This window comes from Neophocaena asiaeorientalis, unplaced genomic scaffold, assembly GCF_003031525.2.
Source record: "Neophocaena asiaeorientalis asiaeorientalis breed wild unplaced genomic scaffold, Neophocaena_asiaeorientalis_V1.1 scaffold198, whole genome shotgun sequence".
Classification (NCBI taxonomy): domain Eukaryota; kingdom Metazoa; phylum Chordata; class Mammalia; order Artiodactyla; family Phocoenidae; genus Neophocaena; species Neophocaena asiaeorientalis.
The window spans coordinates 7,451,633-7,473,697 of record NW_020175221.1 but is presented as its reverse complement, the minus strand read 5'-3'; the positions used below and the strand labels follow the sequence as shown (position 1 = coordinate 7,473,697).

Here is a 22,065-nt window from a genome sequence, read left to right as displayed (position 1 = left end):
CTGGGATGCAGTGGGTGGGGGATAGGCTCCTTACGTGCCCTTGTTGTGTTGCTTATGCCTGCACATGGGGGCCCAATGGAAGAGGGAGTAGGAGCTGCAACACTCATCCAGGGGAAGAGATAAAGGTGCTGTCCATTTCTCAAGTCATGAAATTACCAGTGGAGCTAGGAGATGCTCCCTTCTGATCCTACAGTGGCTGGTGTCCATCTGGCAGCCTCCTGTTCCTAGGGAATAGGCTAATCCTCTTCTTACCCATATTTGTAAAGCTGGTTGGTTGTGTTTGCTTCATGGTTTTGATTTCAGCCCCATCCTTTCCCCCATTGCAACTTCAGGCTGTTTTGTGCATTTTTATCCTGTCTCATCCAGGTAACTGTCCTCCAGATGCCATTCAGACCTGCTTTCTCTCCCTCCCCCTCCCCCTCCCTCTCCCTCTTCCTCATCCTCATTTAGGCCATTAATTGAGCTTTCTCCTTCCCTGGTCCTGACTGTTCATAATTTTCTCAGCCACGGTCACAGCAAAAACAAACTAGTATCTTCAACTTTTATAAAGGTTTCAGCTTGTAAAGGTCCAAGATTCTTCTTCCATGAACTCTTAGCCTCAAAGTTTAAAGGGAAGCCATTGCTGTAAAGGGTGGCTAATACGGTTATCTCTGCCATTTCCAGTGAGGGTGTCAGATTTCTTTTCTAAACCTAGATGTAAAACTGTTAACCTGAACCTGAAAGGCATTAACCACCTCTAGGGTTTCTCATTTGTAAAATGGTAGTAGAATGTTGGATGTGGCTAACGACAGTCTCCTCCTACTTGGAAACAACATCTTCAGTGAAATCACTATTTTCTTCTGTTAAAGGTTGCTAGTAAAAGAAGCAGCGTTTGTTCTGTTAATTTTCAAAATCTTAATATAGTTTATTGGTGTCAGAATGAGTTGTCTCAGTAACAGGAAGTAAACACCAGGTAGATATCACATAGCTGCTTCCTCATTCTCTTGGAGACCTGCTGTGGAGAGGACACAGCCACTGCTTAGAGAACTTTCCTTCTGAACCACATCCTTTTTTCTAGTCATGGAGAGAGAATTAGGAAGCAACTGATATTCTTGTTTTCCCATCTGCCTTATGCACCACCAACCTGGATCAGTCTAATAATTCACTTTCTCTATTCCTGTACTTTCACAGCAGAGTTCTGCTGGAGAATAATTGTATGATTTGGTGTCATCAAAAGCCACAGTCTGTAACCTCAGAATCACATTAAACCTAGTAATAATAGAAGTAGCAGGAGAAGGAGAGACTGTTGAGCACCAGCTGGGTACACTTTGAACACTACCTCATGTAGTCTTGCCCACAGCTTGCTAGTACAGTCCCTCAAGTAGTAGATGCTATCTACTACTTAGTTTGCTTAGCTATAAAGTGGGAAGAGTAATAGTTCGTATCTCGTATTGTGAGGTTAACATCATGCATGTAATCCCTGGTCCACGTCCAGAGACTATGTCCTCCATGCAGGACTTCTCTCTGGCTCTGGGACTTCTCTTAGAGGCAATTCCAGATCCTCACTGCTCTCTTAAGCATCTACCTCAACTTTGCCCCAGATTTCTAGGTGATCACTCCTTCAGAGGAAAGGGAGATGCCACTAGGCCTGTCTTAACCTAGAAATTCATGGCATATATTCTTTCCCTTATTTTCCTCTTCAGAGGAAATTGCACTCAGTTCCAGGGCCACCTTCCACTGTTTTCTGCACCTTTGCAGTCTTGAGTCACGTCCTTTCTGCTGCCATTTTAGCATATGAATATGTTTATATTTCTCATCCATGTCTTCTCCAGCTACCAACATAACATACAGTGTTTAAGAGCAAGAGCATATATATCCTGGTCTTAAATCCTACCCACTCACTAGATGAATGATCCTGGGAAAGTTACTTAACTGTGCCTGTTTCCTTAGCTATAAAATGGTAATAATAATAGCTCTTATCTTGTATTGTGAGGTTAATATCATGCATGTAGAGCCTTTAGTACAGTGCCTGGCACAAAGCAGTCAGTAAGTGTTAGCTGCTGCCATCATTTTTTAGTAAGTTATCTTGTTGTCATCATCATCCTCAATCCCTCAATCCTTTCACAAGCCAGGCTTGGAAAGAGTAGTCGAGAATAGACCATCTTCAACTCCCTACCTCGCATTTCCTTCTTGAGCCATAGTAACCTAGTCCCCCATTTCACTGAAATTATCACAAGTCATTACTCTGATTGCCGAATTAAGAAAACAGACTCTTTGTGACTGGATCCTACTTGCCAATTTCCACTACTTCCTCCTTCTTGAAACCCATTACTGCAAATTCTTTGGCATTACCTGGCAATGAAGATTTATAACAGAAGTGAGGAGCTTAGAGTATGACCTGAAAATCTTACTAAATATTTACAATTTTTTCTCGATTATTTTAAATGTATAAACTGAATTTAATTAAAACTGAAATTTATGAAAGTAATACATTTATTATAGAAAATATAGATAAATCATTTTTGTGAGGTACTGTAGTATAATACGGTTAAATGCTTAGGCTGTAGAATCTTACTGTCTAGATTTAAATCCTGACTCCATCACATACTCCCTGCTCTGACCTTGGTCAAGTTATAATTTCTCTGAGCTTCTTTTCCCTCTTTGTAAAATAGGGATAACAGTACTTGTCTCATGGAACTGTAAGGGTCAAACAAAAAAATTTACAAAAAACATATAGACCTGCCACAAAGTAAGTACTCAGAAAATGTTGGATATAACCCTTTTCTAACCCTTTTTTCTTGAAACATGCTCAGCCTTATTTCACCTTTCCTTGATGCCTAAGTCTTATTATAAACATTACTTTACTCTCCTATAATAAGAAAGCCAGGGTTATTGTAAGATGTGTGTAGATGTGGAGGTGAGATGTCAGTCTTGACCCTACTTCTCCAAGAACTCCATGGACCTTTTAATGGGAGAAGAGGAAGGACAATAAAGTATGAACTTTGAATATTTTGGTTTAAGGACTGTATTATGACCTTACATTCCTTTAGAGCTTTGCCCCTGTCACAGAATTTGTGCATCTCGTATCTCAAGTGAGACAAATCCAGTTAGGTAAAGTAAGCCCTCTGTTTAAATCGCATTTATCGTCATTTACCTTACAAATAAGAAGGGGAAATAAGAGTAGAATGAGGGCCTAGATCATAGAGCTAATTACTTAGCTGAATCTTTCCTAGTATCCAGGTCACCATCCAGTCTTCTTTCCTCTAACTCCAGGTGTCTCAGCTCACTCTTTTTATAACCAAGTCTAGATTAGGTGAACATCCCGTAAGTAGGAGATGATAGCATCCTTTTAAGAGAGGTATCCCCATTGATCTTTCAGGTTGACATACGTGCTGGTGGTCCTCTTGTTGACCAATCTCATCCCATAAACCTCTCGCTGTGAACTAGCATCTTTGTGTTCTGCTTTCTCTGGCCCATAGGTGGGTTCAGAAACCAGGCATGTTGTCCTTATCAGCCCAGGCCCTTGTGCAACATTTTCTGAGAGAGAAAAGGTGCTGTACATGTACATGGGCATTTCCTACTGAATCCTAATGACCCTCTTAGGTACATGGCTTATATTTTTGCCTTTGTCTAAGCTCAAATTCCATTCTGCTTTATGAGTTAAATCTCTCTATTGTTTTTCTCCCTTGGGCACACTGTACCATAATGTGCAAGGCATTAAAAGGTAAAAAGGAGCCCTCAACACTGCACATCGAGTGTATTACAAGAGCTTGATACATGTTAATGAATTCTTCCAGTGTTGCAAGGAGTTAAATAAGGACCTGAAGTGTGAGTTAACAGCTTGCATATCAGAGAGAACTGATATTCCTAATGTATTTCAGACATTAAAAATGAAATCCAAGACTTTTAAACTTAGGCAGGTGGCACTTAAGAGGAAGGATCCCAAGGCCCCTCCTTGTGCAAGTCTGACAGAAGTGAAACAGTGTTTACAACTTCACCTTTGATGCAAACACTTGTCTCAGACAGGGAGTCACATCCAGTGGGAAGGGACTGATCTCTTTTATGCTTCATTGAGGGCACATTGTGTGAGGAAAGCACTGATGAAAGAGTCTTTAAGGTCCAGAAGAATGATTGATTGCACCTTTAAAATTGACAAATCTGATCCTGTTATTCCCCTGCTTAAAAATTCCCTGTTGCATTCTCTTCACAGGATAGTATCCAGAGGCCGTAGTAGGCCACACTCAGGGTCCTTGAATAGCTGCTTTTCTACATTGTCTCAGTGGTCTTCCCTTGTCACTGCCTGACAGGGACCTCATTCATAAGAGACCCAAGTTATATGTCACCTTTGCTACCTTTCACCCATGTTGCTCTCTCCTGTGCTCCTAGGGCATTTTGTTTACTTACCTCTCTAAGAGCAAGTGTCAACACATTATAATAAATCCATGACGCTCTCTACCATTAGTCAAGGATGGGAATTAAACTTTTCATCTTTGTAGCCTTCCTGGTGCCTAGCAGTCACCAGTCAAGTTTACTACTGGTTTACTGCAGGAGAAGTCCCTCAAAGTACTATCAGTCAGTTAAATCATCCCATGTTCACCTTCCTTGCGTCTTCACAAAAGTTCTGCTGTTCCTGATTATTTACACTTTACAAGTGATTTGTTTCGTTTTCTGTCCAGGCAGCATAATTCGTTGTATGAGGCGCCTGGAAGAACTACTTCGACAAATGTGTCAAGCAGCAAAAGCCATTGGAAACACTGAGCTGGAAAATAAATTTTCAGAAGGTCAGTATCCAGCCCACAAGCTTTTTCTAATAATTTAGGCAAATCCTGTTGAGACTTGAGCTCTTGACCACAACCTAGGAGAACATTTTCAGATGCTCTTCACTGGATTGCCATGAAGGGCCATGTAGTAGTGTCCAAAGAAAATATCAGTGTGTGTGTGTGTGTTGGAAAAAGTTTGTAAATGAATATATATAAAATCTCAAAATATTTATTGTGCACTTATTGTGTGCCAGACATTGTTTTAAGCACCAGGGAATACAGCAGTGAACAAAAAAGATACAACCCCCTGCCTTAATGGGGCTCACATTCTAGTGCAGGGAGGTGGACAGTGAACAAGTCAACACTTAAAATATATCAGGTAGCAATAAAAACAAAGGAAGAGACAGTAGGGAATTGGAGGATGGATACGATGGCCTAGGGTCCCCTACTCAGAAGGTGGCATTTAGGTCTTCATAGACACTTGATATACTTAAGCAACAACAAGAGGCCAGTGTGGATGGAGCACAGCTGAACAATGAGTAGAATAGTAGGGGTTGGAGGAAGAACAGAAATGGTCATGTAGCTCCCAGCCCTCAGCTTTTTCCTCTGAAATGATTGGAGGTTTTGAACACAGGAGTGATGTGCTCTGACTTCGGTTTCACAAGGCAGTTCTTGCTGTTGCATCACAGGCAAGTCTGTAGATTAGCAAGGTGGAAGCAGGAAGACCAGATCAGGAAAGAACGGCTAGACCAAGGTGGTAGTAATCGGGGGAGGCATACGTGCTTGCAAATAATTTCATTCATTCCATCTGAATGCTGGCCAAGAGAAAGGACTATGAGTTAAAACATCAAAGAAGAGCAGCCACATAGTTGCTCTGAGTTACCAGCTGCTCACAGTCAAACCTGGTGATTCTGCTGGCAACTCAGTGCCTTAAGAAGAAGCTTATGAAAGCTGCTTATATCTTCAACATTGTTAAAGAGAGGCAGACCTGTTTAATGACTCCAGGGTTAAGTCTAGTTTTGTAAACTTCTATATGATAAAATGTGTTTGTCCTTAGTCCAGAAAGAATTTCACATGGTAACTGAAATGTAGTGCCTTCCATTGCAGGCTGAAAAATTCATGCTTTTGGGTCAACTAACTTCTTGGACAGCTTAGTCCCTCTGGTCTGGTCTTTCTGAATAATTTTAGACACCCCCGCACGCACGGGGTACTTTAGATTCAAGAGTCATGAGAACAGGGGTCTGGTTTCTAAGTTTCCCATCTCTCAGAGGTGGCTGTGAACTCCTCTAGGTGTCCTTCAGGCAAGCAAGGTTTTGTATTTTCCAGGCTTGCCCTCTCACCAAATTTAATCAGGATTGTTGTGCTGTCTTCAAAACCCCAGGGGAGAAGAATTACATTCTTTGTGGTCTTGAGAATTTAAACTGTATTTTCTTTTCTCTTAGGAATCACCAAAATCAAGAGAGATATTGTGTTTGCTGCCAGCCTCTACTTATAAAGAGACAGCTAAAGGAATGTGGGATTTTAAATTGTTCACCACCTGTCTGATGTATATTTAAATCAAGCATCATTCTAAGAAAGCATATTACATACACAGTTGTACATAAGCATTACATTTTTTTAATAAAAAAATGTACAGGTGGGGCATTTGTTTTAGTGAAAGGCTTGAAATTTTTTGTAATGAACTTAGAGCTATTAGATAACCATTGTGTTAAATGTAACTATATACACACAGGTAAAGTGGGCATCCAAGAGGTACAGTAGCAGCAGTCCCCTTAAAGGCTTGTATACTGGGAAGAAGGACACATCCTCTTGCCTTCTGGTTGCAATCATTTTCCTTTAGAAAGCTGGCCAGCTTCATCTGGGCACTCTGCCACCTTCAGGGTTGGTGAGTGTTCCGATAGTGATTCCCTGTCGTTGGTGTTTCATGCAGAGTTGTATGAGAGTCCTCTTCTTTTCTTTCTTTAAAAGGAGAATTTCTCTCCTTGAAGAAATCTGATACATATACAGCCTGTATAGAACAGGTAACATTTAGAATGGGGCAAAGTATTTAATGATACAATTTTAAATAAGTTTAAAAACCATATACAAAGTTGCAATAAGCAGTGTGCAAAATATAAACAAAAGGATATACTTTACAGGATACAGGTTAAGGGTACGAATAAATTAGTGGCTAACAGGAATTTTTGTTAAGGACATTCTGAGAGTTGCTCTGTTATGTACTGGGCAGATGGCTTCACTCTGCTAGTCCTTAATGAAAGTGTCATTCCTCATGTAAATTAGTTTTGTTTCTTGTTTTTTCAATTCATACTAAAAAGAAAACTTTATAGCCATACAAAGAAAACTTTATAGCCAGAGCTCTTTACAAAGAAAACTTTATAGCCAGAGCTCTTTACAGTTAAAAAATATTTAGTAAATTTTTAAATAACTTTTGCGAAGAGTAAGTAACGTAGGTATTATTTGCTATCTATCCTAAAATGGCTTTTAATAACGTTGGGGTCCTTACCCAGTAGCAATTATTGAGCCACATTCTCTGCCTTAGCATACTTTTCTCGTTGGGCCATTTTTTTCTACTTATTTATCCAAGTGTTTCTCAGTATCAGGATGTAGGCTGTTGCCCTGTATACTTACAACTAATATTGCAACCAGAGCTCCTTGAATGAGTCCGGTCAACACATCACTCCAGTGGTGTTTGTAATCAGAAATTCGAGAAAGGCCCACATAAATGGACGCAGCAACAAGACCAAATTGCAGTGTAGGGCGTAAGAGTCTTGCCCAGTCTCCCTTCATCCTGGCTTGAAGATAAAGCTAACAGAAAAGATAAGAATAAGAAAATAACTTAACATACCAACTGGAGACTACGTTTTATATTAATTATCACCACATTGCTAAAGGGTTGATGTTTAAAATGATAGTCACAAAATATTAATATTCATTAAATAATCTGTGATTTACTATATATATGGAACAGGGCTTTAAGCAAGCATTCTTGTACTCATTAATACCTAAAAATTAATCCCAAAACAAAACCAAAAGGATAAAAAATTTAAAAAATAAAAACTATTACCCTAGTAACATAATTTATTACTTAGATCACTCTTCAAATTATGAACAAGGTAAGCGTTTCGGACCTTCTAGGATTTCAGGGGGCAGCTCCTCACCTTGCAGTTTGAATTATAACTGTCATTAGTGTAGCGTCTTGGGATCAACTGCTAGCATTCTGAGCACAGGTTGCCCTTACCCTGGGCCAAGCTACTGTATTTTCTAGCCAGCCATCTAGGAACTAAATTTGCTTAATTCACCCAAACAATTTACTTGAGAGCTCCTCTGGCCTCAAATTATTTAACAGAGCAACTGATGACTAAATAAATAATCTGTATTTTTAAGTAAATACAATAATCTGCCTAAGTAAATAATACAGTTTGTAGTTCCAGTAAAGGAGTCTATTCTTTCAATAGCACCTGTACCCTTTAAGTTCTATGACTTTTCTAATCAGACCTGAGAATCTTGCCTTTGCCATTGTCAGCCTGCCTCTGACTTCGGGTGCATCCCTATAGACTGTAATGTAGAATGAATTTGGAATAGTTTCCTATGAAGTCCTTTCAGCCAATATGGTCTCATTTTTGTAAAAAAAAATTTTTTCCTAACTTCTATCCAATAAGAATATACTTCTTAATATTCATTTTTTAAAACTCTGCTCAGTAATTTATGGCTCATATACTTAAATTGTTTTCTGAGGACTGCATTTAACTATGTGGCTGTACCCAATGATGCTGCCTATTTAAAATAGATACACAAATCCATTTCCAGTTCTTTGGGCACTGCTATATGTGTTCAGTTCTCAGCACCTGGCAAAGCCCCAGAGGTTGTCTAATTTTATCAAGTACTTTATAGTATAAACATCTAACCCTAAAAGAGCATACCAGTTGTTTAACTGAGTTGGACTCCTTAGCTGGCTGAAGTGCTACTGGCTTTCTGTAGAGCTCCTCTCCCCTTTTTTTGTTTGTTGTTGGTGAAGCTATAAAAACGTAAGGAGTAAGAGGCTTGTCTCAAAATTCTAGAGTTGGGAAGATAGTTGGTTCTGGTTGGGGCAAAGTTGACATGTGCCAACTGAAGCCCAGTTAGGTACCACAGCCATGCCAGATAAGATTTCACCTCATTAGTTCTATTTTTATTGGAAACTTTTTGTTCATTTTAAGGAGGACAGTTCCTTGACTAGGGCTGAAGCCAAGTTTTGTATATAAAGTTTAACTGACCCTCTTCTGGTTATTCTTAAGCCACCTTTTCAGATAAGGGTTAAAGGCGTGGGTTATTTAGACTATAAAAACATATACCTAAGAATTACAAATACTTACATGAATGCAGACATCTTAGGGAGAACTGCACCCATCCCTGCTAGCGACATAGCAATAAAAAAAACCAAAAAGCAAAAAAAAACCCTCTAAAATGGTTGTAAAGCTAGTCCTACCCTAAAGGAAACTCAGAGATAGGGCTTTCAAGGCTCTCCCTCACTTAAGATTCTAAAACCCCTCTAACAATACTTTCCTTTGAAAGGACCCTGAACCCTGACTTTGACTCTAGGTAGCCTGCAGACATCTGTTAAATAAGTATTAATTTGCCCCAATCTCTTCCTCAACGTCCCTGTGAAAGTAACATTCAGTTATGGTCAGTAATCAAATAAGTTGCAGTATACTTGAGGTGAACCCTTTACCCTCTAAGTACTTAGTTTCTTCTTCACGTCTACCCAAGTACAGATGGTCCCCTCGGTGTGGATCCAGAGGCCACTCCCCCTGTGGGAGCTCTGAGATTCCCCAGTTGTGATCATACACCTAACCTTGTGCTCCACTCTGTGTTCTGGCCCTTCTGCTGACTAACGGCCGTATGGCCTGAGTGCAGGCTCTGGTCACAGAACAGTTCTCAGCTCTGGGTGAGGTTGGTTAATTGAGTGTGCTTCCTATATGCCTGTTCTGTGTTTCCCTGGGTCCAGGGTACTCAGTGTAGCTCTACAAAAGCTGGGCACCACCTCTAGCCCTGCTCTTCCCTGGGAAGACTCTTCCATTTCAGTAGACCCCAAGGCGGTAAACATTGAGTTTCTTGAACCTTGGGTCAACTGAGTTCCACAGTTGACATGCCCTGAACAACTCCAGACCTCATCAACTCCCCTCCCGTGTTTCCAGCCAAAAGTCTGTCCTACACGAGCAGGTCCAACAAAGCACACCATGCTGTCTTTCTGGTGGCTCCGCTTCCTCATCCTTTCTCAGCTTCTGCAGTGCAAATCTTTTAAGCTCCCTCTCTCTGGAGGCGCTAGAGACTTGGCTTCCTCCTACCACTCATTTAACTGCTTTCCAGAATCTTTACCTCTTGCTTATTGTCTCGTTTTCCATTCTTTGACTTCGTGGATTTATAACTTTTTAAATTCTACTCCTTGTCCTTTGAGAGGGGAGAAGAAAGTATGTATGTTTCATTAAAAAGAAGTCTCCATTCCTCCATCTTTCCCTAACTGTCTCAGAGAAACTATCTGATGCTTCTCAGCACTGTTATATTAGAACTCGATACAGGGACAGCTCATGCTTTAATGCCAGAGCTGATAGTAAAAAGGCTCTGTAGGTCCCTGCCTTTGCAATCTCCACTGTTTCCCTTCTTCCCACACATGCATATGTTAATCACATGTGCACTAAACCCATTAGAGGTAAGGCATTCAATTGCTTATCTCTTAAGATTTAGAACTTACAGAACTCCATATCCAATGTTGTATATGGTACCAGACTGGTTCAGTGGCAGCATCTACAATTTTCAATTCTCCCAGGCTTCCCTGGTGGCACAGTGGTTAAGAATCCGCCTGCCAATGCAGGGGACACAGGTTCAAGCCCTGGTCCGGGAAGATCCCACATACAGCAGAGAAACTAAGCCCGTGCGCCAGTACTACTGAGCCTGCGCCCTAGAGCCCATGAGCCACAACTACTGAGCCCATGCACCGTAGAGCCCATGAGCTGCAAGTACTGAAGCCCGTGCACCGTAGAGCCCATGAGCTGCAAGTACTGAAGCCCGCACACTGCAACGAAGAGTAGCCCCCGCTCTCCGCAACTAGAGAAAGCCCGCATGCAGCAATGAAGACCAACGCTGCCCAAAAATAATTTTTTTAAAAAGCTTTCAGTTTTCCCTCTGGGGGAAACTGCTGATCCACAGACAAAATTGAAGGGGACCACATAGCCCTGCCTTATTTTCTGGGAGGGCACTGAGTATGACTTATGACAGGCTTGACCTAGAAATCTGCTGGGCTGTAATGTGCCCTCTGGGATTTACACTGGGAGTAAAAAGGAGTTCTCTATTTTCAGAAGTTGTAGAAATGGCACCTAATGGATACATGATAGGCTACTTGCAAACTAAAGAGGGAGCAAAAGCTATGGTTAGATAAGAATGAGCCATTTAATAGAAACGAATGAAGCAGCCACAGTGGAGTGGCAGCCACACTGTAAAAAACCCAGGTGGTCAATGAGACACATGGAAAAAGTTCTGTTCCTGTTGGTGTGCCTGTTCTAATCCATGTATGTCTTTACTATAAACCATCCTCTCCTCTAGGAGATATACATAAGTCAGCTGGTTACAACCAAAAGATAAAAAAGACGCAGACCTACTAGAGAATGGACTTGACATGGGGAGGGGGAAGGGTAAGCTGGGACCAAGTGAGAGAGTGGCATGGACACATACACTACCAAATGTAAAATAGCTAGTGGGAAGGAGCCACATAGCACAGGGAGATCAGCTCCGTGCTTTGTGACCACCTAGAGGGGTGGGATAGGGAGGGAGGGAGATGCAAAGAGGGAGGAGATATGTGGATATATGTATACGTACAGCTGATTCACTTTGTTATAAAGCAGAAACTAACACACCATTGTAAGGCAATTATACTCCAATAAAGATGTTTTAAAAAAAAAGTTTTGGGCTTCCCTGGTGGCGCAGTGGTTGAGAGTCCGCCTGCCGATGCAGGGGACATTCCAAAAAAAAAAAAAAAAAAAAACAGTTAACAGCCTCCTCTCTGTGTGTTTAACCAAAATCCTGTTTTATTTTTAAATTTGAATTTCTGTGACTCAAATGATAGTTTTACTTTTTTAAAAGGTACGTTTCAAATGAAAAGGAAAACAGGCTGTTTGTACACCTGGGTTCAAACAAGGAGAAAAACTTAGAAAAATAAAATCCCACATCAGAACAAACATACTAAATGTCCACTGAAGGCACCATTACAAGAGAACTGTGGCACTAGGCATGGGATTTACTTCTATGACTTTTTTTCTGCAAACAGTACAAGGGTGTGAGCCCCTAAGCCAAATGACTCATCTATCATTCTCTCAGGCCCATTCTAACATTCTTCTCTGAACATGCTATGCTTCACTTTGGCCTAGCTAACTGACTTGCCCAGTGGGTATTTCATTGGGGGGAAGGGGGTACTGCTTGATGAGAGATTCTAGCCTCTGGATCCCTCCCAATCCTATCATCCAACTTTCTGGTGAAGGAAAAAGCTCCAAAATAGAAAGTTCACAACTAGAAATAAAAGACAAGGTGGAAACAGCAGAACAAAAGCAATGGCCTGCAGCAGTTCACTGAGGTGCTTCCCAGAAGCAAAAGCTTCACACTGTGATAGTACAGGATTCACGAAGCCCCAGTGCAGGACAGCAAAGGAACAAAGGATGAAAACAAATGCAGCTGGCGAGTTTCATTACTAAGGCAATCCACAAAACTCCAGTCAGCAGTGGAAGACTTGTAGACATAAAGAGGCAGGTAGAAAAGGGCCTAATCCAGGGATTTACACTGAGCTGGATTTGCAGTGGTAACTAAGTTTTTAAGAGGGGAAGCAAAGGGAATTAACACAAGGGTGAGCCAAGGAGAGAAAATGGATGGGGGAGAATCCCCAGTTAGGTGTCCAGTCTTCGCTCGTGTATAAAGGACTACACCTCCTATGCCTACCTCCCCCACCAATCTGAACACTGTCCTGAAATATTTAAGAGAACAGTCATGTTTATAAAAGGAACACATGAGCCTGCCTGGTGGCATCCCTGCTCTAACATACAGGAAAATGCAACAGGCCTTGGATTTCCAGGAGACACAAATTGGGAAATGAAAAAGAGTTAACAGGAAAGACAAAGATACAGCATATGCTTCACTAACCTTTACACACCTCCCTCCCCCCATTTTCATTATTTAAAGGAGGAGGAGAGACAAATACCACAGGAGGATGTGATAGGGAGAGAGCATTAACCTCAAGGCCCAAAGGAGACTGCAGTGAGGTCTGTCTATCCCTCCCTGTCTTGAACCTGACCAGTGAGTCAAATCAAGAGCTCAGAGCAAATCAGTTACAACCACTGACTGCAGAGCCCAGTTTCAGAAAGCAGAAACTAGTTTGAAGAGAATTAGCCTTGTCGCCACACTCCACCAATATCCTCCAAGGAACACTCTCACTGAAACCAGGCCTCACCACTGGCCTTCGTGAAAAGGAAGGTTTCAGGTAGTTTTTGCCTCCAAAATGAGCAAATGCCACTCTTCCAGGTAGGGCTTCTGGTCAGGAAAACCCCATGTAAATCTTACAGCTCAATGCAGGATAAAGTGTCCAATCTCTCTTAGCAAAGTAAAACCTACTGAAAATGGGTTGAAAATAAGCTACTATGCCTGATATTTTTAAAGAAAGAAAAGCTGCTTAGCTGGGATATTACTAGAGATTCATAAAGGCAATGTTTTTATTCTTTCGGGCAAAAAGGACAGGAGTCAATTTGCTCAAAATAACTAGATATTCAAGCCCAGAGAGGAGCGTTGTAGGAAGAAGTTGCACCATGCAGGCAGCAAGTGCTTCACTGGCAAGTGCAGAGAGGCCTCCCCCAAAACACAGAGAAGCTAACACTTGTGGGTCACTTTATGAAGAGCCTCACGATATGGGTCACAAAGATGACATCAGAATAAACAGTGAGGACTTCCCAGTGCACAGGACTATGCTGGAAAAAAGAAGCTGTACACATTTTTCCTTTTGTGTAAAAAATTACACTTTTTTAAAAAGTAAGGAAACTCAATGTCTATGACACTACATAAACATTCTTCCATTATTATCACTGAAGAGTAGGATATCACCTTTCTTTTGTCTAAAACTTCTGAAGAAAAAAAAAACATTTAGCTTCCATTAAAGGATCTAGTTGTACAACCTCATTTTTAAAATCTGATTGTTGAACAAGGTATTTTTTGAAGCTGGTTTATTTTTATTTTGCCTTTCCGAGACTGACCTTGTAACACTTAACTATAAAATGCTATTGCCTCATAAAGTCTCTTAATACAGGCATACCTTGGAGATATTGTGGGTTTGGCTTCAGACCACTGCAGTAGAGTGAATATCGCAATAAAGAGAGTCACATGAATTTTCTGGTTTCCCAGTGCATATACAAGTTATGTTTACGCTGTACTGTACAGTCCATTAAAGTGTGCAATAGCGTTTTGTCTTCAAAAAAGTACATACCTTAACTTAAAAATACTTTGCTAAAAAATGCTAACGATCATCTGAGCCTTCAGCGAGTTGTAATATTTTTGCAACAGTAATATCAAAGATCACTGATCACAGATAACCATAACAGATATAACAGTAATAATGAAAAAGTCTGAAATATTTTGAGAATTACCAAAATGTGATACAGAGACATGAAGTGAGCAAATGCTATTGGAAAAATGGCACCCATAGACTTGCTTGGTGCAGGGTTGCCACAAATCTTCAGTTTACAAAGAACATACTATCTGTGAAGTGTGATAAAGTGAAGCACAATAAAGTAAGGTATGACTGTACTTTACTCTTAAAAGAAGACGGTTTCTGGCTTCCCTGGTGGTGCAATAGTTAAGAATCTGCCTGCCAATGCAGGGGACACGGGTTCAAGCCCTGGTCTGGGAAGATCCCACATGCCACGGAGCAACTAAGCCCTTGCGCCACAACTACTGAGCCTGCACTCTAGAGCCCACGAGCCACAACTACTGAAGCCTGTGTGCCACAACTACTGAAGCCCGCATGCCTAGAGCCCATGCTCCACAACAAGAGAAGCCACCACGATGAGAAGCCCATGCACTGCAAAGAAGAGTAGCCCCCACTAGCCGCAACTACAGAAAGCCCACGCACAGCAATGAAGACCCAATGCAGCCCAAAATAAGTAAATAAAATAAATAAATAAAAATTTAAAAATCATATTAAAATAAGAGGGTCCCCCCCCCATTTTCAACCACAGTCAAGGGATTATTTTCACATTTTTAAAGGGCTATTTGAAAAAGAAGACTATGCGACTGAGATCGCACCTGGCTTACGAAGCCTAAATATTATCTGACCTGTGACTGAAAAAATCTGCCAACCCCTGAATTAGACTAGCAACAGCATGCTCAACACAAAGAAATATACCTTGGTCTACTTATTTTGAAACATTGCTTCTAATACCAAGCGAGGCACATTGTATTGTTCCACCTTCATCTGATGAGAGACCTGGCCAGGAGAGCACTGCAAGGCAGGCCTCAGTTTATTCTTCTCTAGACTTTAATTTTACCATCTTTAGGATTCACAGAGTTCCTGAATTTAAATCTCAAATCCTACCTTAAAATTAGGCAGGATTCATGTAGTTTATGGGCCCTTTGCCCAATGCTCACATTAATTCACAGTTTGAGAAACATCTTCATGAAATATCAACAGTGCTAGGTAGTGTACGGTCAATGCCACATGAGGGACTGTACAAATGCTGAGGAAAGTAGGTGGTGTCAGAGGGTCTGAGTAAGACAGAGATGGGGGCAAGCACTATCTAAACACAGAGATGGGGGCAAGGCCCAGACACAAGGCATTCTGTGGCAGGGAGGGAAGCCAAGCTGAAGCACTGACACTGAGAGGTACTTGGGTTCCTGTTGTAGTGTTTTATATAGAAATTTCATAACAGGCAGTGATATAAACACTCTGAGGTTACAGTCTCAATATGACAGTGCTGGGAAAAGTACTTTAGTGTATTCCTTACTGTACTGAAAAAAGGACAGTCTCATCCCATTCCTCTTTTCCTGAACAATCAAGTAAATTTGGAATCTCTGGCATGTGGCCAAACTCCAGGGGAGTCACTAAGCACATCAACTGGCTACATGCAACCCTACCCTGCGCTGCCGCCAACCTAGGTGGTTTTCACAGGTCTAACTCCAGGCACTGTAAAATGTGCAGGGCTCGGCTCCCTGCCTGAGGAGAACAATGGTCGGGTATTTTCTTTAGGAGACATTTTTAACCAGAAGTTAATTTCTGGGTGTCAGGAATTGACAGGGAAGTTCTGGCTATCAAAGACTGTTCTCAGAGAGGATTTAAATGACTACATCTCCACCTGAATCTGGGACTGACGCATGATGCCAAGATGCCTAGGGGAGCAAGGCGAGTCATTGCCTAAGGAATCTGGGGCGGGGGCGTAGTGGTTAAGTGTGGTATATAAATGTGAACGCTGGAAGGCAAGGCGACATCTGTGTGTTCAGCGGCTGAAATAAAAGCTGGAGCCTACATCCACATCAACTAAATATTTCCACTGCTCCGAGTCAGTGAAACGCAGTGCATGGCTGCTCTGGTCTGCTTGCTTCTCCAGAAATTTCTTGGTCTATGACAAACCTATTTGAGCTTTTTCTTTTGCATTATACCTTTACATCTAAATAGCTGATACTGACCCAACCACCGAACTATAGAGTTGAGGTAATCTGCCCTCTGCTTACAGCCCTAATTTGCCTCCTCGCTTGCTCCTGGGTGTCCACAGAGTGGGCTGGCCATCAAGGCCCTCTGGATAATTTCACCCTCTATACGTTAATTTCATATTTCACAGAAGAGCTCAGTAAAAGTTTCTATTTGAGTGAATATACAGATACTTTAAGAAGGGTCAAAGGAGCAAAGAAGAACAGCAAAAATAAATAAAAGGCATGGAGTATGATACAGCTGAGAATATTCTTTGAAATTAAAAACAGTGGGTGGAGGGCTTCCCTGGTGGTGCAGTGGTTAAGAATATGCTTGCCAATGCAGGGGACATGGGTTCGATCCCTGGTCCAGGAAGACCCCACATACCACGGAGCAACTAAGCCCATGCGCCACAACTACTGAGCCTGCGCTCTAGAGCCTGCGAGCCACAACTACTGAGCCTGCATGCCGCAACTACTGAGCCTGCATGCTGCAACTACTGAAGCCCGCGTGCCTAGAGCCCATGCTCCACAACGAGAAGCCACCACAGTGAGAAGCCCGCGCACCACAACGAAGAGTAGCCCCTGCTCGCCGCAAACAGAGACAACAAAGACCCAAATCAGCCCCCCAAAAAATAATAAAATAAATTTATAATAAAATAAATAAATTTATAAAAACAAAACAGTGGAAGTTATATGTCACCATTTTATTTTCAGAGATCTGCATCACCTGACCTTCTTCAAAATAACTGGACTAGGGTCCAGCTCAAGTAGTCAACAAAGCAAGGGAGCCTGATTAACAAGAGATTCCCAGAGAGCTTGTAGACCTTAGCGGCCTCCTCCCAAGGCCCCTATTTCCCCATCTATGACTGTGAAAGGGTGGCAATCATCCCTCCTCTCCTACTTCATGGGAGCTTTCAGAAGGAGTCAAAATTTAAGAGTAGTGTAAATGCACATCATCATCAATATCAACCAAACCTCAGATTCTTAGTTCTCTCTCATAAAGAGGGACTTAAATATACTGACACACAGGTGAGGGAATAACAAACCACAAAAGTAGCCCTGGTGATGTCTGGCTCTGGGGCCTACAAACATTCAAAAGCCATTCAGTATAGACACAAACTTTGCTTTGGGAAAAGTTCTCAGGATATATTAATAGCTCTAGCCATTGTTGGGTGGAGGGCTTCCCTGGTGGTGCAGTGGTTAAGAATATGCTTGCCAATGCAGGGGACATGGGTTCGATCCCTGGTCCAGGAAGACCCCACATACCACGGAGCAACTAAGCCCATGCGCCACAACTACTGAGCCTGCGCTCTAGAGCCTGCGAGCCACAACTACTGAGCCTGCATGCCGCAACTACTGAGCCTGCATGCTGCAACTACTGAAGCCCGCGTGCCTAGAGCCCATGCTCCACAACGAGAAGCCACCACAGTGAGAAGCCCGCGCACCACAACGAAGAGTAGCCCCTGCTCGCCGCAAACAGAGACAACAAAGACCCAAATCAGCCCCCCAAAAAATAATAAAATAAATTTATAATAAAATAAATAAATTTATAAAAACAAAACAGTGGAAGTTATATGTCACCATTTTATTTTCAGAGATCTGCATCACCTGACCTTCTTCAAAATAACTGGACTAGGGTCCAGCTCAAGTAGTCAACAAAGCAAGGGAGCCTGATTAACAAGAGATTCCCAGAGAGCTTGTAGACCTTAGCGGCCTCCTCCCAAGGCCCCTATTTCCCCATCTATGACTGTGAAAGGGTGGCAATCATCCCTCCTCTCCTACTTCATGGGAGCTTTCAGAAGGAGTCAAAATTTAAGAGTAGTGTAAATGCACATCATCATCAATATCAACCAAACCTCAGATTCTTAGTTCTCTCTCATAAAGAGGGACTTAAATATACTGACACACAGGTGAGGGAATAACAAACCACAAAAGTAGCCCTGGTGATGTCTGGCTCTGGGGCCTACAAACATTCAAAAGCCATTCAGTATAGACACAAACTTTGCTTTGGGAAAAGTTCTCAGGATATATTAATAGCTCTAGCCATTGCCAGCCTTCCCCTTCTCCCCCACTCCCCATGTCCTGTTTAAAGAGAAAAAAATATGGTGGCTCCCTTTAGAAAACTTGTTAATTTTTCCTAAAAAGATAAATGAACAGAGATTGCTAGAACAGTATTTGCTGTTACTACCGTCAAATAAGTCCCATTTCCCATGGCACATTTTCAGAAACATTTGGGTGAATATTTTAAAAAGGAAACTAAATTCTGCTCAACCGGTACCCTGTTGCTTCCTCACAAAATTAACATAAGATGAAAGCCTTGCAATTTGCAGAAATGTTGAAGAAGCCAAAAATTAGCTCTATTGAAAAGGTTTTGAAGTTTGGGTTTGAATTTTATATAACACATCTGCAATTTTTACGTTTTATAAATTTTACATTCTTTCATTTTTTGGAATTTTTTTTTCAAATAAAAGGAAGATTTGGTAAAACATGTTAAATTCTCTCTAAATGAAACCAAATAACTCCCAGCAGGCTACTCTTAACAATACACATCGTGAATCTTTAATCCATGTCATGAATTTAATATCATATAGCACTTTATGTGATCAGAGGGGGAAGGGGAATGGGAAACAGCAAATTTACACAGCACAACTATATAAAAAATCCACTTACAAAGAAAATCAAGACAAAAATTAAAGCTGATCTGTTAAGGTAGAGATCTTCTCCTCTCCCTTCTTTTCCCACCAAATTTTGATAATTTTATACATACAGAGAGACACACAGACACAGAAGACATTATAAAAAATAAAAGTCAATTAAATTGACATTTAAAGACCCCTTGTGTGTGCCCTAAAGCCTGGTCTTCCACTAATTACTCTCACTACACATTCATCTCTAGTTTGATATGCAAAATATGGGTACCAGTCTTCTCTAACTCTTCACTGTTGACTTTGTATAATGCAAGTGCAATTAGAATCGCCATCGGGAGACTGTACAGATGACAAGCTCCTGAAGCAGCAACTGGCTGAAGTTAGAACCTTTCTAGTCCCATGGAAAGCAGTCTGGGAAATGTTTCACAAAGTGGAAGGAAAATAAAACCTGCTCAAATAGGAGCAACAACAGCTGCCTTCACGTGCAATAAACCAAACTCCTCACCCCAGCAGCCCTCAGGGAAGGCCGGGCTGCTCAGCACCATGCCGTGCAGACGACGCCAGGGCTCTCGTCAAGGTGAGGTCGTGAGGGGCAGCAGTCACCTTGGCCTGTATTTCAGAGCAGTGACCTGCTGGGATTACACAGAAGCTGTTTGTATGTTCCAGAAAACCTCTTCAGAAAATACGTCCCAAAGTAAGGGGACATGTCACCTAATTCTTAGCACCAGGCTTGCAGATTTGATGGTTATCTGTTTAGGCCGCTACCATCGTCAGAAAAGTGACAAGTGTCCTCCACCACTTGTCTGCTTCAGGAGTAAAGACTCCCTATTATCCTGAAGGTTCCCAATTTGCAGCTTGCTATACAACGCGCCTGTCTGCTTCCTCTAAATGAAGGACAAAAGCTGTTTCAAACAATTGTAACTGGCTTTGGCAGGAGCACAGGCATCCATTTCTCCTCTGAACTTAGTGCAGCCAGCAATGGCTTACAGCTGACTGAGAAGTGAAGCCGATGAGAATGTCAGAGGGGTCTCACAGTAGAGGACACCAAAGCTGAACACATAAAGTGCAGGCAGCACGTATGCCACCATCAACAGACACAAAGTACTTACTGCCACGAACATCATGCAGTACATGGAGAACGAAGAGTGGCCCGAGTAAAAGGACAATCTAGAAGAGAAAGAAAAGAAACATTAATTTTCTCTCCTAGAAACCAAGAATTTTTTTTTTTTTTTTTTGGCGGTATGCGAGCCTCTCACTTTTGTGGCCTCTCCCATTGCGGAGCACAGCCTCCGGACGCACAGGCTCAGCAGCCATGGCTCACAGGCCTAGCCGCTCCGCAGCATGTGGGATCTTCCCGGACTGGGGCATGAACCCATGTCCCCTGCATCGGCAGGCAGACTCTCAACCACTGCGCCACCAGGGAAGCCCAAAGAATATTTTTTATTTCATAAATCTCCTTACCTCCCCAGTGTACACAGCTCTCTCCCCTTACCTTCAGAAATCAGAAGGGTGGGGCAGGCAGTAGTTAAAGAGTCCTAGGAGGGTCTGAGGTCCAATTTCTACTCAGCATCATTTTATTGATACTTTTAAGACGGGTAATGAGTCACTGAGAACAAACTTGCCAAGCATTTCTGAAGTAATACATGACAAGCCATAACTGGCATAAAAGGCCTGACTTTATTACATAAAAACTTCTGTAACCATGATTTAAGTTTTATTTTCCACTTGAAGGGTTTGTCCCTGAACAGCAGTAATGAATACCTCCTTTGGAACACTCACAAGTTGACTACTTTTTAAGAAATAAATTCAAAAATTTTTAAGTGTTATTTTAGCATCCTGCCTTAGATTTCCCACCAGATTAAGTGCTTTTGTTTGGCATTTATTTTCACACTGTGCACGGATAGTCCTGTACCTGATGAGCCAGCTCTTTCAATATTATAGTCTATAAACATCTAGGTATCATCTTTCTACCTAAAAATGACAGCATGCTTACGAAACCTAATTCTATTGCACTTAAGAACAAAACCAAGAGGAACCAGGTTCTTAAGTATCTTACTTATTACACCCTACTTGGTTCAAAAGGAATTTGGTTCCCCTGATTCAGAGAGGAGAAAAGACTCCTAAAACACGTATCAGAAAGTCATGTGTGAACGTTTGGCAACTGAGAGTTAAGTAGGAGAGTGGAGACTTCCTACACAGATACTGATGCTGACTCCACCAAGAATTATGATAGTCTTTTTTATAATCAGATACATTCCTAAGAAAGAGAATATTCCAACTTCCTGTGCCAAACAGGATTTACGTGATGAAACTTGATAATTATCCTGGGTTTAATCTATGTAAAACAAGAAAAATAAATCATTTTTAGCCTTCCCAACTACTTGGCTATTGAAAGGTCAATACAAATCCTTGTTTTAAATCAGATAATTTGAGCAGAGTTCTGTACATTTTATGACTAGTTTCAATAAGTTATATTGAAGAGCCTAAAGTTAATAAAAGCCAATTTCAAGGATTGTCAAGTCCCATCAAGCCAACATGACCATGATCACAGAAATGTTCTCAAAGCCAAGCAAAAGTTTCACTGAAACTCCATGTTCAGAGTATTCACTGTAGATTGTGCCACAAAAATTATAAAAACCAGACTCACGTAATGGCTTCGAACACCTCTGATTCATTCACAGGGTGATTTCATTAGTTGAAAACAAAATGGTTTTAGTTGTTTATTCTGAATATGTAAACAGATATTTTATCCAGTTTAAGATCAGCCAAAGAAGTCTGGCTCTGACTTCGACAGACAGGGATTAAAGACATAAAGGGAGAGCTTAGAGACTCAGTCTCTAAGTCTTCACCCACAGTAAGTTATCAAACACATCATGGTAACATTGGCTTTTATTTCCATTCAAAAGAAAACACTGAAAACATGAATTCAAATTATTTTCATATTCCATACAAATCTCTATTGAAGTCTCTAGGAGATACAGCTTTTATGG

The 22,065-nt window shown here is 41.4% G+C and overlaps 2 protein-coding genes across 3 annotated transcripts in view; one reads left to right on the top strand and one right to left on the bottom strand.

Moving 5' to 3' along the window:
- The window catches only part of MTREX (Mtr4 exosome RNA helicase), a 133,354-nt gene extending 127,037 nt beyond the window's left edge, over nt 1–6,317 (top strand). The window contains exons 26-27 of the mRNA XM_024765343.1: nt 4,656–4,760; nt 6,182–6,317. Coding sequence (XP_024621111.1) covers nt 4,656–4,760; nt 6,182–6,234 — 158 coding nt within the window. The 3' untranslated portion in view covers nt 6,235–6,317. The remainder of the gene's footprint in view (nt 1–4,655; nt 4,761–6,181) is intronic.
- Nucleotides 6,318–6,333: 16 nt separating this feature from the next.
- Nucleotides 6,334–22,065, bottom strand: part of PLPP1 (phospholipid phosphatase 1) — a 112,014-nt gene continuing 96,282 nt past the window's right edge. Inside the window, exons 4-6 of one of the 2 annotated variants that reach the window (XM_024765344.1) lie at nt 20,185–20,242; nt 7,368–7,544; nt 6,334–6,747 (exon numbers count right to left, since the gene is read on the bottom strand). In XM_024765344.1, the coding sequence (XP_024621112.1) occupies nt 6,616–6,747; nt 7,368–7,544; nt 20,185–20,242 (367 nt within the window). In that variant the 3' untranslated portion in view covers nt 6,334–6,615. The remainder of the gene's footprint in view (nt 6,748–7,367; nt 7,545–20,184; nt 20,243–22,065) is intronic. The other variant, XM_024765345.1, reaches the window with a different exon arrangement.